General features: G+C 43.4%; 1 protein-coding gene across 8 annotated transcripts in view; it reads right to left on the reverse strand.

Moving 5' to 3' along the window:
• LOC126237173 (uncharacterized) overlaps positions 1-17,885 on the reverse strand; it is a 753,602-nt gene that overhangs the window by 97,149 nt on the left and 638,568 nt on the right. For 7 of the 8 annotated variants that reach the window (XM_049947036.1, XM_049947037.1, XM_049947035.1 and 4 more), the window contains 2 exons: positions 10,773-10,911; positions 6,511-6,716 (listed from right to left, as the gene is read on the reverse strand). In XM_049947036.1, coding sequence (XP_049802993.1) covers positions 6,511-6,716; positions 10,773-10,911 — 345 coding nt within the window. Of the gene's footprint in view, positions 1-6,505; positions 6,717-10,772; positions 10,912-17,885 lie in introns of all 8 variants that reach the window. The other variant, XM_049947038.1, reaches the window with a different exon arrangement.

Here is a 17,885-nt window from a genome sequence, read left to right on the forward strand (position 1 = left end):
GTTTTGCTAACGTGCCGCTCTGAGTCATGTACTCATAACACCTGGGTTGGGTCAGTGGGCCCCTTCTACCTGTAACTTGTGCCATGAAAACTGTTGCATTTAATCTTTTCAGTAGGTCTACGGCCCTGTGGCCTCCATTCTGCTTCGCAACAGCTGGTAGCGTAACTTACTGTCAACAGGCCCACACCTGGCCGTAACTTGTATGCTCCAAAATACTGCACCAAAGCTAACTTTTTCCCACCATAACACATCTCCAGCCACCACTCGCGCCAGGAACGCATTCCCTTCCCGAGTATAGCACTGCAGATGAGCAAGACAGTGGGAAATTCCACATGCTTCCTGGTGTGGTTGAAGATTGTGGGGACCCACTGAGCACACACTTTGCACATGTGCAGTCTTTCCTTCATGATGGTCTGAACACTTTCGGCACTCAATTCGACCACGGTGGCTAATGCTTTCACTGTCACTCGGCGGTCCAGGGTAATGAGTGCATCCGCCAGCTGGACGATGTCATCGGTAATGCAGTGTGGTGCTCCAGACCGTGCATCATCGGCTAACGACACCCATCCTTCCCTGAAGCGGTTGTGCCACGCCTTGACCCTTGCAAGGGACATGCAGTGTTCACCGTACACTTGTGACTTTTGTCGATGAATGTCCGTTCCTCCTACTCTTTCCGCTGTCAGAAAATGAACAACACCTCTTTGCTCTTCTTTTGACGCCTCCATGTCACTGTTTGCAATTCGACTGCCAGTGTTGGATGATTGATGCATGCTGCTGCTAGCACTGTACAGTCACAGGACGTGCATGCGTGCCCTCTAGCAACGGGCTGTGAACTTCCACGCTCTAGTCAGAAACACACCTAATTGCAAACGCCATGATATTACCCTCCTGTCACAGATTTGCGCATTCCAGACTCCAGTTCGTTTCTTTTTGAACACCCCTTATATTTTATTCCCTGCTGCTTTGACTATTTCATCCCTCAAAGCTACCCATTCGTTTTGTACTGTATTCCTTTCCACTGTTTCAGTCAAGCGTTACCTAATGCTCTCTCGGGAACTCTCAACACGTCTTGGTTCTCTCGATTTATCCACGTCCCATCTCTTTAATTTCCTACATCTCTTCAAGTCCTTCAGTTTTAATCCGTATTTCAAAGCCAATAAATTATGGTCAGAATCCAATTGGGCTCCTGGAAACGTATTATACTTTTAATGAGGTTTCAAAATATTTGTCTTACCATCATATAATCAGTATGAAACCTTCCTGTGCATCCACGTCTTTTCCGCATCACTATTAAACCAAGTGCTACAGATGATTAACTTATCCTCTGTGGGAAATTCTATAAAGCGGCTCTCTTTTTCATTCCTTTCCCACAGTCCCTATTCTCCCACCATTTTTCCTTCTCTTCCTTTTCCTACTATGGAATTCGAGTCACCCATCACAAATTTTCGTCTCCCTTCACTATGTGAATAATTTTTTAAATCGTTTCACACATTCTTTCAGTCTCTTAATCTGTGAAGCTATTTGGGACATAAACTTACACTACCATGGTGTTGCACCGGTACACGGTACAAAATATTAAATCGTGCGACGACAAGTCAGACACAAAAAAAGTAAAATGAAAACTGTAAAAACTTTGAAGATGCGCGTGCAATTAGCTGTCATAATGGCAATTTACAATGAAATGAAATAATAATGGTACAAACACACTCTATAAGATAACTGTATAGGATCTTTGTGGTAATTAATTGTTCTTTTGCTCGCTGGTGAAAGAAACTAAAAAGACCAGCGTTATTACTCACTCTCTGTTCTAGTCTCGAATCTAACGCTCACTACGGCGGCCATTTCGCATTGTAAGTTGTAAATTTTAAATAATATATGGTAATTTATGCTGATTGTGCATTTTTCTTTCATTTGCATAGTGACCTTCACGCAGAAATAAAAATATTATTTGTAAGGTTTTCAGCACGTGGAATAAACAGCAAGAACGGTCGAACAATCGACCATTTTTGGCAGACATCTTGCGTAGGAATAATTTCATTATAATTTCAAAGCGTTCCGCCATCAACGGACGCTTTAAAAGACTCGTACCATAATTATTAAGGAAAAGAAAGTGAATATATTAATTTATGTCGTATTAAGGTGAAAACTAAGAACATTCAGTTACGTCCAGACATTGGCCGCTTCTCGGCAAGGTGAAGATTACTACGTTTAAAAAACGGAAATACGTTCTTTCATTACAAGGTTTCTTTTAATTAAATTTAACTACAGGAAAGATATCCTGCAGCAGTACTTCAATGTGATAACACAAAATACAATCCCTGAGATTACGTTTACGTTTTTTTTCTTTTCTTTTTTTTTTTTTGTCAGTATGAACGCTCCACGAAGACGTCAGTTTTAACAAATTCTAAAAGCGCCTCACGCAATCCTATATTAACAAGGCGGTGAGTCGGGTGCTATTAAACAGAGTTTAGAGAACTATTTTACGAAAGTACAGATTCAGGTCTCACATATTATCATGATTCTTTCTTGTGTCTGCTCCGCCAATTAAGTGCTCGATTCACGATCTTGCCGGGCGTAAATATCAGTAAAGTTAGGCAGTACGACCGTACACTCCTTTCGTCACATTCATTGTGTACACCGTAAGTGTACTTGAGACGGTGTCCGGACCTGGGCGATAGCGGTACAGTGGGTATTGGCCTTGTGTCTATCTTGCTTACGGTAACACGTTCACTACATTGTTCCTGGTAGTTTCTCTGCATTCCAATTTTCTTATTCGTGACTAGACCTATTCCTGCATTGCCCATAACTGATTTTTCGTTTATAACTCTGCAGTCGCCTAACTGAAGCCATGTTCTTCCTCTCACCGCATCTCACTAATTACCACTGTATTCAGCTTCAAACGGTGCATTTACGATTTTCAATCTCTGATTAAGGGATCGAAATTTCCATGCACGGACCCTTAGAACGCAAGTTCAGTGTTTACTGATGAGAATTTCCTCCTGAGCAGTCCCTGCCCGGAGATCTGAATGGGGTACAGTTTTGCCTCTATAATATCTAATCAAGAGGATTCTATCATTAACCTGTAGAGTAGAGCTGTATGCCATCGGAAAAATAATAATTATAGTTTCAACGTGCTTTCGGCAGTTCTCAGTACCAACACAGCAAGGCTATGTTGGTTGATGTTACAAGGCCAAATCATTCGATCATCTAGGCTGTTGCCCTACAACTACTTAAAAGGTTGCTGCCTCGCTTAATATTCCATATGTTTGTCCGACCTCTCCAAGGATATCCATCCACTGTGCTTTATCACGGTTACCTGTGTCATTGGGGCACAGAAGCCATCCCACTGCTGCGAGGTGCACGTTTCATAGCGCATGAGTACCCCTCCTATGTGGTTACACACATCGTACGACTATCTGTATTCTTAAGATTCGAAGTCCCCCTACTGTGGTAAGGTCCGCCATTCGTGAGATACGAGATACAACCAGATACTAGTTTCGGATGGATTTACTTCAGACGCTGTAATAATCGTCCGTGTAGCGGATAAACCGCTAACCGTAAACATATTAGTTGCGTGTACGATCTTGATTAGCTACAGGTGGGCGTGGAGTGGGTTTGAAACGATGTTTAGTAACAAAGGAACAACTGCGTGTGATAGAGGGGTACAAGCTTTGTTTCCATCGAACTCTAAATAGTGAAATTTAACAATGTTTTGCTGTAAAAAGACTTGCAAAGCCTATCTAAATATTGATGTAACAGGTAAGACTCGTGAAGAGACTAATTCTCATAACCATGACCCTGTCGATGTCCAGTCTACGCTCAGGCAAAACGTAAGTAACTCTTCCAAACATAAGGCGGTTGAGCAGTTGTGCGAACGATCAAGCAAAGTTCTTCATTCTGAGATTTCTACTGATGACTTAATTAGCTTGAATAACAAAGATGTCATTCTGATTAGAAAAAAAATGCAGTTAACTCGGCTTCATCCTAAATTTCCAAGGGCCCTATCGGAGTTGGGCGCGATTATCTCTCAGTATCTAAATAACTTAGTCTACATCTATATGGATGCTCTGTAAATCACACTTGAGCGCCTGGCAGAGCGTTCATCGAACCACCCTCACAATAGTTTCTGTTATCCCACTCTCTAACACTTACATCTATCCGTGCGAACTCTGATTTCCCTTACTTTATTATCATGATCGTTTCTTCCTCTACAGGTCGGCATCAACAAAATATTGTCGTATTCAGAGGAGGAAGATGGTGATTAAAATTTCGTGAGAAGATCCTCCCGCAACTAGAAACGCCTGTGTTTCAATGATGTCCACCTCAAATCCTGTATCACGTCCGTGAACTTTCCCCCCTATTTCTTATTAACTACTATAGATGAAAATTTGTTATTTGTTATTACGATTATAGGTCTAACCACTGTATAAAGCCTGTTGTTATTATAGGGCTAACCACTGGAAAAAATCTGTCATTCTTAAACAGTGTGATACTTTATTTATGGACAGTACTTTTATTATCCTCCCCTCCCTTTTTAAACAACTTTTTGTGGTTCATGGTTCTAACAATTATACATACGTACTGTTACTTTTTACTTTATTGACAAGCAAATCTCGTAGTATGTACATGTCGGCCCTTCAAAAACTAAGTAATTATTTATCAGTAAATTTTTTTCTCCGTGGGCTGTTTGTATTGACAAATTTCTGGCGTAGATGAAAACAGAAAATCATGTTGTACAAAAAGACTTAGTAAAAAAATGTACCATAAATGTTACAATATTTCGTACAAACATTTTAACATGCCTACGAAATCGTAGTGGATTTGGTGGCTATGTCTCAGTCGGACTGAGCAGGAAGGAAAATATGCGAGACAGAACTCGGGTATCTCAGTAATCAAGAGGGTACGCAACACGGCTATCTGGTAAATAGCGTGGATATACAAATAAGATTTTTTTTCCAGAATGAGATTTTCACTCTGCAGCGGAGTGTGCGCTGATATGAAACTTCCGGGCAGATTAAAACTGTGTGCCCGACCGAGACTCGAACTCGGGACCTTTGCCTTTCGCGGGCAAGTGCTCTACCAACTGAGCTACCGAAGCACGACTCACGCCCGGTACTCACAGCTTTACTTCTGCCAGTACCTCGTCTCCTACCTTCCAAACTTTACAGAAGCTCTCCTGCGAACCTTGCAGAACTAGCACTTCTGAAAGAAAGGATATTGCGGAGACATGGCTTAGCCACAGCCTGGGGGATGTTTCCAGAATGAGATTTTCACTCTGCAGCGGAGTGTGCGCTGACATGAAACTTCCTGGCAGATTAAAACTGTGTGCCCGACCGAGACTCGAACTCGGGACCTTTGCCTTTCGCGGGCAAGTGCTCTACCAACTGAGCTACCGAAGCACGACTCACGCCCGGTACTCACAGCTTTACTTCTGCCAGTACCTCGTCTCCTACCTTCCAAACTTTACAGAAGCTCTCCTGCGAACCTTGCAGGTACTTGTGGTACCACGGCCGGTACCGCTGAGGCACGTTTAAGTCCCACTAACACGGCAAGACCCACAGTTGGTGGGGTATGTGATACCCCTCCTACGCGGTTGCACTTATTGTGTAACTGTCTATATTAATGGGGCATGCAAGCCACCCTAGAGCGGAAAGGTCCACGGTTCTTAAGACATGGGGTAGTCCTCCCTGTTGTGGCTGCACTTAGGGTATGAGACAATCTGTATAGATGCACACAAGCGACCTACCGTGGCAAGGTCCTCGGTTTTTAAGGGACGCGATACCCCTATGACGTGATAGCACTTACAGTACAGCTGTCTTTATCGCTGAGGCTCATTAGTCAGTCTACCATGGTGAGGTCGACAGTTCGTGAGGTATGAGACATCAATCTGATGCCGTTGCATTTATGGTTTGACTATCTGTACCGCTGAGGTATGTAAACCATCCTTCCATAGCAAGGCCCACGGTTTGTGGAGTATGAGTAGTCCGGTGTGGTAACACCTATACACATCTATGTGGGAATACCTCTTGTGCGACTACCTGTATTGATGAGGTATACAAGCCACCCTATCAAAATAAGGTCCACAGTTAATGGAGAAGAAAAACCCGTCCGATTTTGTTGTACCTAAGGTATGACTGTCTGTATCGTCCAGGCACGCAGTTCACTCTCCTACCACAGCAAGGTCCACAGTTGACGAGGTATGAGATTGTGGACGCATTTAAGGTACGACAGTCTGTATCGTGGAAGCACACAAGCCACCCTATCAGGTTGAGATCGACGGTTCGTGGGGCATGAGATACACTTCCGATGTTGTTGCAGCTGCACCGCGGCTATATGTATCGTAAAGGAACATAAGCAATCTCACCACGGGAAGCTGCGTGGCTCTTGGGGTGTAAGAGACGTAAATGTAGGAGCACATGATGAGAGGAGATCCATCTGGGTTGGACTAGGACATGGATTGGGATTGGCGTTGGGATAGGATGAGAATAGTAGAGAGGCAGCTTACCGTACCCGGATGTAGAGGCGCGCGTCGTCCGAGGTGACGAGGCGCGGCCGGCCGCAGTCGATGTGCGGCGGGGGCTCGACGAAACGTCGCACCTGCGGGTCCCAGGCCTGCAGCGCCGGGATGCGGCAGCCCGCCGTGTCCACCGCGAAGCTCGCCGCCGACGACTGCGCCGCCAGCCGGCGCTCCTCCTCGCTTTCCACCGCCACCATCCCTGCAACACATACACCAAGCACTGCCTATGTACGCTGCTGACAACACGGCACAATAGTAAGAGACATTCTAAAAACATTTTCTCTCCCGCAATTACGTCAGAATTTATGTGTGATTTAGTTGATGAGATATGAGCGACATAAATAAACCACTCTAAGAATGCACTACTTTGCCATCGTGACTTGCATCTGTTTATGGAAAACCTCCTTCTCAGTAACGTACTAATCACAGGAAATCACTGTGTAATGGAGATGAAAGTAAGCCTTCACTCTCACCCTTCATTTTTATTTTCTTTTATACATATTTGTGGCGCGTGAAGTTCAGAACTCAAATATCAGTCCCCCGGAGCAGCTCGTTGCAGCTCTCAAAAATTTTCGAGCAAATCGACTTTTAAGTTTTGAAGTTTTCCGAGTATCTTTAGGGCCCTAAAGTAAGGTCGATTTTTCGACAGTCGCTGTGGCTCGGTGGTAGAGTCCTCGTCTGTCAAGTGGCCGGTCTGGTTTCGATTTCCGGCAGATGCAAATTGTTAAACAAACATGCTTGTTCTATGAGCATTTCTGTGCAGTGTAAAATGCATAAAGATCGGAAAAAAATCAGTAGCGCTCGAGACTCGTAATCGCTGGTTCATATCTCATTTCGGTCATTACATTTTTCGTTCTTTTCGTTCAATTCAATTTATATATAGAATTCATCAAATACACTCTAATTAACAAATACCTAATAGTCATTTTTATGAAAAATGCACGTCTTCTTATTTCAAATTACATATCGTACACAAAATCCAATTTTCATTGTAAGTATAAATTCTTATTTACCAATCTCTTATAAAAGATTTCTTACGTGACCATTTTTCTGGAAACAGTCACGCAATCTATGCAAATCCACAATGAAAGATCTATTTGATTGAATATTTAACTGACGTCCGCCTTCTTAACTCATTAGTCACCGCCTCTGTCTGCCATTCAGTGTGGCCAGGTTCGATTTCCAGCCGGGTAGGAGATTTTCTCTGCTTGCGGACTGGATGCTGTGTCATCTTCATCATCATCGACACGCGAGTTGATCAATGTGGCGTCAGCTGAAAAGACTCCCAAATTGGCGGTACAACTTCCCCGCGTGGGAACTCCCCGTCATCAATGCAATTCGATCATTTCATATCATTTAACTGTCACCATGGAATACAATAAACAGCAGTACTAGTGACTGTCAGTAACTCACTAATGCGAACTTACTCTTCTTTTAAGCTTCTTTCGAATTTGTATGCTTTGTAGAAGTGAGAACCGTTGAAAGCATTGTGGATATGGAAATGAGCGTTTGGCGTCATTGGCCGGGAGGTCTCTTGCGGGACAGGTCCGGCCGCCTTGGTGCAGGTCTGACTACAGTCGACGCCACGTTGTGTAACCTGTGCGCCGGATGGGGATTAAATAATGATGAAGACATCACAACACCCAGTCCCTGAGCGGAGAAAATCCCGACCCAGCCGGGAATCGAACCCGAGCCCGTAGAACGGCAATCCGTCACGCTGACTCAGCTATCGGAGCGGACGTTGAAAGCACTGTGAGTGGTGGAAACAGGACGCAGATTACCGCAGACAGTAGAGTCGGCCGCAACCTTTAGAGCTAATTTGCAGATGACCGGCCGAGGGAGAAGCGTGCCGTGCCGGGAGTCAAGCTTTCATCTCAACGAACGAAGATACGATCTCTGGTTGCGCACAGTGCTGGCGAAACATTTTACAACCTAGGTGTAGAACGAGGAGGTTCGCGTTTTAGCAGAAGGCACTATAGTACTCAAATATAGAAAGCTGATTCTTTCTGAAGAAAGCAAAGGACGCCAGAGGACATCTCGAAGACCGACTGGGGTCCCACAGTTTAGGTGTTGAAAACGTAAGAAACCGCTGGAAATACTGACTCTGCAAAAACACAAATGTTTACACAATACAAGAACTGCCAGCACTGGCCACGGCAAATAAATTACGGGCTAGAGAGAAACAGCTTGTTGATGACGAAGATCACTTCACTGGACAAACAGGAGGTGAAGCGACTTTTTTCTGTGGAGGACGGTAAGACGAACATTATTGGTTAACGAGCTAAAGGAAGGGACTAGCGTTATTATTGGTTGACACCCCGAAGATATGGAGCCCAGCCAATCTGAAATTAGTAAGAGATGCAAAACACAGCAATGCGAGGATTCCTTTTAATTAACATTGTATCAGAAATCACTCAGTCTTAGAGAGACTCCACTGCCAGACTTTCATACTGAGAGGTGACGTCGACTCTGCTGGTCTGCCGCACGGCCTGAGCTAATGCATTGGGGACTTACAAAAATTTCAGGCTGATCTGCATGTACTCTGGCGAGGGCCAGTGTTTTCGCCAACGACTGATTCTGCAGTCACTTCAGCCTCCACTTGCAACATTATGGTGAGATCGAGCCGCAGCCATGAGAGGATGTATAGGGACACCAACCACCAAACCATGTAACTAGACTACCAGCCATTAAAATTTCTACACCACCAAGATGACGTGATACAGACGCGAAATTTAACCGACAGGAAGAAGATACTGTGATATGCAACTGATTAGCTTTTCAGAGCATTCACACTGGGTTGGCGCCGGTGGCGACGCCTACAACGTGCTGACATGAGGAAAGTTTCCAACCGATTTCTCATACACAAACAGCAGTTGACCGGCGTTGCCCGGTGGAACGTTGTTGTGGTGCCTCGTGTAAGGAGGAGAAATGCGTACCATCACGTTTCCGACTTGATAAAGGGCGGATTTTAGCCTATCGCGATTGCGGTTTATCGTATCGCGACATTGATGCTCGCGTTGGTCGAGGTTCAATGACTGTTAGCAGAATATGGAATCGGTGGGTTCAGGAGGGTGATACGGAACGCCGTGCTGGATCCCAAAGGTCTCGAATCACTAGCAGTCGAGGTCACAGGCATCTATTCCACATGACTGTAACGGATCGTGCAGGCACGTCTCGATCCCTGAGTCAACAGATGGGGACGTTTGCAAGACAACAACCATCTTCACGAATAGTTCGACGACGATTGCAGCAGCATGGACTATCAGCTCGGAGACCATGGCTGCGGTTACCCTTGACGCTGCATCACAGACAGGAGCGCCTGCGATGGTGTACTCAACGACGAACCTGGGTGCACGAATGGCAAAACGTCATTTTTTCGGATGAATCCAGGTTCTGCTTACAGCATCATGATGGTCGCATCCGTGTTTGGCGACATCGCAGTGAACGCACATTGGGAGCGTGTATTCGTCATCGCCATACTGGCGTATCACCCGGCGTGATGGAATGGGGTGCCATTGGTTACACGTCTCGGTCACCTATTGTTCGCATTGACGATACTTTGAACAGTGGACATTACATTCCAGAACCATGGCTCTACCCTTCATTCGATCCCTGCGAAACCCTACATTTCAGCAGGATAATACACGACCGCACGTTGCAGGTCCTGTACCGGCCTTTCTGGATACAGAACATGTTTGACTGCTGCCCTGGCCAGCACATTCTCCAGATCTCTCACCAATTGAAAACGTCTGGTCAATGGTGGCCGAGCAACTGGCTCGTCACAATACGCCAGTCACTACTCTTGATGAACTGTGGTATCGTGTTGAAGCTGCATGGGCAGCTGTACCTGTACATACCATCCAAGCTCTGTTTGACTCAATGCCCAGGCGTAGCAAGACCGTTATTACGGCCAGAGGTGGTTGTTCTGGGTACTGATTGCTAAGGATCTATGCACCCAAATTGCGTGAAACTGTAATCACATTTCAGTTCTAGTATAATATGAATACCCGTTTATCATCTGCATTTCTTCTTGGTGTAGCAATTTTAATGGCCAGTAGTGTATGTTACCACCAAATCATATACATACGTTACCACCAAACCATATAACCATGTTACTGCTGAACCACAGAACTATGTTACTACTGAACCATGTAACCATGCTACCACTGAACCATGTTACCACCAAACAATGTAAGCACCGAACCACCGGATCTTCTTACTGCCACCGTGTGAGGCTGGTGGCGGTGTGACTCACCTGGCAGGATGTGTCGGTGGTAGGCGGTGGGCGCGACGCTGGCCAGGTAGAGCAGCGCGGCGGTGAACGCGAGCCCCAGCCACAGCCAGCAGCGCGCGCGCTTGCCGCCCGCTTTGCGTTCCGGCGCCGCCTGGCCCATCTGCAACACATGCGGCAATGCTGTCAATGGGGCCGCATATTTCCCACGCTGTAGTATATGGCGTTACTCCAACCTTGCGCAGTTTCGCTGGAAAGCTAATAATTTGCATATCCAAGGTTATAGTACAATTGATTCCAATTTGCGGCTTGTTGCATGCCGCCTTCATGGTGTTGCAATTCTGGCGGACACCAGTGTATTTTGCACGAGGGATGAATGCTGTCATACTTCTAACGGAAACTAGGTCGAAATGTCACTGAAGCCACAGTCACATTATTACAATCAGGTTATGTTCAGAAGTGCAACAATGGTTCAATTTTGTCTGTAATGAATACGTCAATTTATTATCAAATTGGTAGTAACTAGCGTTTTCTGATGTGTTTTAAATGTGGTACCCACGCCAGTAATGTACATCCACATCTATATCTACGTCTACATCTACGTACATACTCTGCAAGCCACTGTACGGTGTGTAACGGAAGACCTGTATCACTACTAGTCATTTGGTTTCCTCTTCACTCGCAAATAGATCAAGGGAAAAACTTCTTTCTATATGCCTCAGTGTGAGTCCTAATTTCTCGTATCTTACTTTCGTGATCCTTAAGCGAAATTTATGTTGGCGACAGTAGAATCGTTCTACAGCCAGCTACAAATACCGGTTCTCTAAATTTTCTCAATATTGTTCCTCGAAAAGAACGTTGCCTTCTCTCTAAATATTCCCGTGTAAGTATCCGAAGCATCTCCGTAACGCCGGGGTGAGTGGCCGAGCGGTTCTAGGCGCTACAGTCTGGAGCCGCGCGACCCCTAAGGTCGCAGGTTCGAATCCTGCCTCGGGCATGGATGAGTGTGATGTCCTTAGTTAGGTTTAAATAGGTCTAAGTTCTAGGGGACTGATGACCTCAGAAGTTAAGTCCCATAGTGCTCAGAGCCATCTGAACCATCTCCGTAACACTTGCGTGTTGTTCGAACCTACCGGTAACAAATCTAGCATGTCGCCTTCGAATTGCTTCGATGCCTTCCTTTAATCTGACCTGTTACGCATCCCAAAAACTCGAGCAATACTCAAGAATAGGTCGCACCAGCGTCCTGTCTGTGGTCTCCTCTGCAGATGGACCACACTTTCCTTGAATTCTCCCAATAAACCGAATCGACCATTCGTCTTCCCTACCACAGTCCTCAGATGCTCGTTCCATTTCATATCGCTTTGCAACGTTAAGCTCAGATATGTAAACGACATGACTGTGTCAAGCAACATGCTGCTAATGTTGTATTCGAATATTACAGATTTGTATTTCCTACTCATTTTTCCGCATTTAGAGCTTTACGCCATTCGACATATCAACTAGAAATTTTGTCTAATTCATTTTATACCCTGCAACAGTCACTCAACTTCGACCTCTTACCGTAGACCACAGCATCATCGGTAATATCCAAGAATGATTGCCTATCGAAATCACGGGGCCCAAATGATACATATCGAACGTGCAATAGTAAATCGATCATACGAGTCTCGTGGAGGGCTTTATGATCAATTATTTGTGATCGTCGTTTTTATCTGTTTTCCGTCGTTCCTTTATTTCGTCTACATTACATTCCCGCCCTAATTATTTGTGACTTGATTGGGAAACCCAGACGGTTTCTGTCGATAAAGAGTGTAATGTTTGGTGTTCCTGACGTTTCTTCCGCAGATTCTCTGACATGGAAAACTCTAATTCCATGTATATCTAGCATAGAGAGTTGTTTGACTTTTTGCTGGAAATATGTAGTTCTATCGGACGAGGGAAGGAGGGACTGTAGTGCTGCAAAGTCTGTAAGACTTCGTAAGAGGAGTGTCGATACTGAAATACCGCTGCAATTTCATGGGGAAGAGTGTGGAAAACGAACGAGTATCAGGAAAAATGCATGGTTCGACTCTTCCAAGTTATCCATTCAGACGAGCGTAATTCTTGTATCGTTCTGGATTCGAGACTACACGTTGCAAGCAACAGCATCAGAAACTGAGGTATCTGCAAATACCGTGTGTGACTACTTCGGGTTTTGCCGAGAAGTCTGTTACGTGGAAGTGACAAATGATAGTGTACCAATTGGTGGAGCGAATAAAGTTGTAGAAGTAGACGAATGTCATATAGCTAGACGAAAGAATCAGAGAAGACGACCTTCAAAAAGTGAAATAGACCACCTTTGGGTATTCGGTGGAATACAAAGAGAGTCCAGGAAGTGTTTCGTTGTCAGAGTATTGTCCCGAGATAAGGTCACTTTAGTGCGTCACATAAAACACTTCATACTGCCTGGTACTAAAGTTATTACAGACGGGTTTCAGTCTTAAAGACTCTGAAAGCTGAACGGTTCGACCACGAATTCGTGAACCATTCTGTGGAGTTCGTGTCTTCGAATGACCCCAGTGTCCACACCCAGAATGTTGGGCGGCTGTGGAAATCAGTTAAGTCTTCCATAAAAAGAGAAGGGCGTCCCGGACAAACGTACGAACTGTACTTGTTTCAGTATCTATATTTCCACAACTTGCGTTTGCAGGAAAAGTTAACGCATGTGACACTCTGCCAATATTCTTGCGTGATATTGGCACAGTTTACCCTGGCTATGGGAAAAAGAGAATTGTCCCTGTAGCATAATGATCGAGTTACTATCGCACGTTGATATGTATCGTTTGGACCCCGCGACTTCGATAGGCAATCACTCTTGGAAACTACCGCATCATCAGCAAACAGTTGCCGACTGCTGCCCATCCTGTCCACCAGATCATTTATGTTACCAGAAAATAACAGCGGTCCTACCACACTTGCCTGGGACACTCCTGGCGATACCCTTTATCTGATGAACACTCGCAGCCGATGACAACTAGACTTGGCTACTGTTTCTATGTTTCGGAACAGTGTATCGATACGTGGAACTGTTTCATTGTTTCGAAACGGCTGTGTTTCACTGTTTCGAAACAGTGGTGTTTCATTCCGCTCTGTGTCGGATAACGGGACCTGATTCGATCTCGAGCCAGCCACAGAAACTGTATCGTTGTTTCAAAATAACGCTGTTTCAGTCCACTTGTGCTTGGAACGGACTAACTGTATCGAAACAGTGATGTTTCATTTCGCTTTGTCTCGGACGAGATTCGGGCACGGCACAGATACGGAAATACGTTTAATATACTACTTCATCGAACTCTTCCAAGAGTGTCGAAATCCTTTTGACACACAACAGCATGAAGCTTAAGATTTCCGAAAATAAAGCTTCGTTTCTAATTGATTGCTCTTTTCCGAAATGGCGTAATATATACTATATATTACTAACAAGCAATAAAATAAAGCACACTATTGGCATTCAAAATAATAAAAGTGTGAAAAACATTCAGTTAAATTACACATCTCCTATAACATATGCTTATCTGTTGATGTACAGTAATCATATTAAAAAACTCAAGTAAACCTACAACATTTTGAATTAGAAAAGGCGTAGAGTGGCAATTTTTACACACGGATCATTGATGATGTAATGGTGAACGGGAAGGGCTGAGAAGCATGGTGGATTTATAGTAATGATTCGAAACGCCTTAAGGGACAAAAATTTTTTTCTCTTATATTTTGTCATTTATTCGAATTATGTGGCTTTATTTGTGAGTCTACAGTCAATGTGCCTATTCTCCACAATGATTTCTTTTGTGTGTATGGATATTAGCAGGCCGGGTATATATTATCCATACTAACAAAATGTGGGAATCCCAGTAGCGTATCCATTGTTTCTGCAATTTTTTCCCACCTCCAGTACAGTTCGTGTTAGTTCTTCTGGCTTCAGCTATGGCGTTACGAAGTCCGGTGTGGGATTATTTTATGAAGATAAATCCTGAGGAAATTAAATATAACTTGTGTTCGGCAGTGTTGTCGTTTAAAAGTAGTTCAACTTCTTGCTTAAACAGACACTTGCGACATTAGCATCCAACAGTTAATTTAAGTGAAATTCGTTCGAAATCAGTCTTTATGAATCTGGGCCGGCCGCGGTGGTCTCGCGGTTCTAGGCGCGCAGTCCGGAACCGTGCGACTGCTACGGTCGCAGGTACGAATCCTGCCTCGGGTATGGATGTGTGTGATGTCCTTAGGTTAGTTAGGTTTAAGTAGTTCTAAGTTCTAGGGGACTAATGACCACAGCAGTTGAGTCCCATAGTGCTCAGAGCCATTTGAACCATTTTTTATGAATCTGGGCAGTGACGAAACCAGTTCAGTTTCCACAGCAACTGTTCAGGAATCTGCCATTCCAGTGCCTGTGCGTCAAGATGAACAATCTGTGCAAGAAATACCCAGCACTTCCACCAGTTCAGTTCTGGGTAGGTGTGGTAAACAAACAAAGATTACTGGATTTGCATCAAGACCAGTGCCTTCATCCAAACGAGCCAAAATAGACGAAGAGATTTTAAGACTTGTTGTTAAAGAATACCTTCCATTTAATGTAGTTGAGAGTGTAGAGTTTAGACAAATGACTTATTTATTAAATGAAAACTATGTACCACCAAGTAGAAAAACATTCTCCCACAGTTTACTCTCTCAAGTGTTCGACAGCACACTAGTGCGAGTAAGATCTGCAGTGCAAGCTGCATCCTACATCTGCATTACAACTGATGGATGGACATCTGTGAAAAATGAGAATTATATTGCAGTGACTGCTCACTTCATTGATGAAAACTTCAATCTGAAGTCATATTTGTTATCTAGTTTTAAATTCCATGACAAGCATACAGCAGAAAACATTTCCAATGAATTACAAAATGTGACTTCAACTTGGGGTATCACCAATAAAATTGTAGCTTGCACTACAGATAACGCACTTAATATGGTGAAGGCAGTGATGATGTGCAAATGGTGGCATGTACCTTGTTTTGAACATACACTGAATTTAATCGTGCAAGCAAGCCTTGAACCAATTACAGACACAAGGGCAAAGGTGAAGTCAATAGTGGAATTTTTCAAAAGAAGTCCTCAAGCACTTGAGAAATTACACAATATTCAGAAGCAAATGGGCGTTCCTATTTTAACACCGAAACAAGATTGCCCTACGAGATGGAATTCCACATATGAAATGTTTGACAGGCTTTTGAAAATCAAAGAGCCTTTGCAAAGCACCCTTGCCATCCTCAGTGTGGATTCACAAACAAAACTGTCCAATGAAGACTGGTTAGTTATTGAAAAATCTTGTGAAATACTATCTCCTTTCGAACAAGTCACAACAGAAGTTAGCAGTGAAAGAAATGTAACCTTGTCAAAAGTTGTCTTATTAAGCAAAGGTTTACAAAGTCATTGTCTGAGACTAAAAAACTCAGATCACAGCAATAAAGCCACTAATACAGTAATTGCTAAACTTGAGGATGGAATCTGTACCCGCCTCGTTCAAAAGTTTGCAGATAAAGCAATTGCTTGTGAGGCAACATTACTGGATCCTCACTTCAGGGAGCATGGTTTTCCAAAAACTGGGCATCGATTAAAAGAAACAAAAGATGCCATAATTAACAAGTGCTGTGCAATACGACAGAAACCCACTCGGTGTTCTACAGAAAATCCGCCACCAGCAAAACCAGTTGAGGTGAGCACATTCACTTCTAGCAGTGGCAACATTTGGCAAGATTTTGACCAAGCTGTAGGTGGCTTGATCCAAAGTGTAGACAATCCACGTGCTGCAAGTATAGTCGAGCTTGATAAATATATGAAGATGCCACTGATACACAGATCACAAGATCCATTGCTGTGGTGGAAAGAAAATCATGTGTTGTTTCCTACACTGTTTGAAATAATGAAACGACGTCTTTGTATTATGGCCACCTCTGTTCCATGTGAGCGCATATTTTCAAAGCAGGGGCAAACAATAACAGACAGACGATCCCGTCTTTCAAGCGAAAAAGTATCAAAAATGATATTTCTAAACTACAACTTAGAATAGGTACAGCAGATCTACTCAGAAATGGAAACAGGAAAATTTCAATTGACTTTGTTCTTCTCTGGACAGAGTGCACTGAATTTATATTTGATTGTATTTTGTTTAGTCCACTAAACTGTGTATGTAGCTACCTTACAAGAACATTTTTCTCAAATTTGTTACACACAGAAGACACGTTTTTGCTCACCATTCAGTGAGTTTAATTTTTTTTAGTATGTTATTTATTCATTTGTGTGTTTGAGAATAATTATCTGATTTGTGTATGTATATGTTTGTGTGTATATCTTTGTAAATGTACTGTGTTTGGTTATTACACTATAGGCATCTTGATACTTGTGTATGATAAAAAATTCTCAGGCAAATCAACAATTGTACGATACTTTTGTTTTTGGCGTTCAGATACTGAGATAAAAATTGCATTTCTACAACAACGTAATTTCATCTCTGATTTCCTGGGCAAGTATATAATAAAATGGTAATACATCTGCTTGCTGTGACTACTTGAGGGAACTCCATGTACCTGTACCTCAAACAAACTTCTTTAGCAAGAACTGTAAGTGGTGTAGAGGCAGATTTGCCATGATACAGGTATCACAAAGGCATTACACTGTAGGAACTGCTTTAAATTTTCGTCTGGATTTTATACTTCAAAGAAAGATACGAATCTCTGCATTTCAGTTACCTTGAAATGTTTTCCTATTCTATCAAGTGTACTTACTATGAGATGTATCCAGCTAACTTGTGAATGTTTGATGAGAAACTGCCATACTTGACCATTGCGCTATATCCTCCAGTCTGTTACGGTAATTTTTTGATCTGTGTGCATCAGTCACTTTGCATCCTGCTCTGTGTGACAAACAATGGAAAATTTATCTGCGGGTAGTAAAAGTGTGAGTGGCATACTCATAAACGTTAATTCAGTGCCTCGCTTCCAGGATGTTATCTCAATAAATTATATCTCATGATATGCCTTTTCAAGAGCACATACAGATTATCACTCATAAAACCTATCAAAATTATGCACTAGAATACAGGGAAACGAGTTT

Source organism: Schistocerca nitens, chromosome 2, assembly GCF_023898315.1.
Source record: "Schistocerca nitens isolate TAMUIC-IGC-003100 chromosome 2, iqSchNite1.1, whole genome shotgun sequence".
Lineage (NCBI taxonomy): Eukaryota > Metazoa > Arthropoda > Insecta > Orthoptera > Acrididae > Schistocerca > Schistocerca nitens.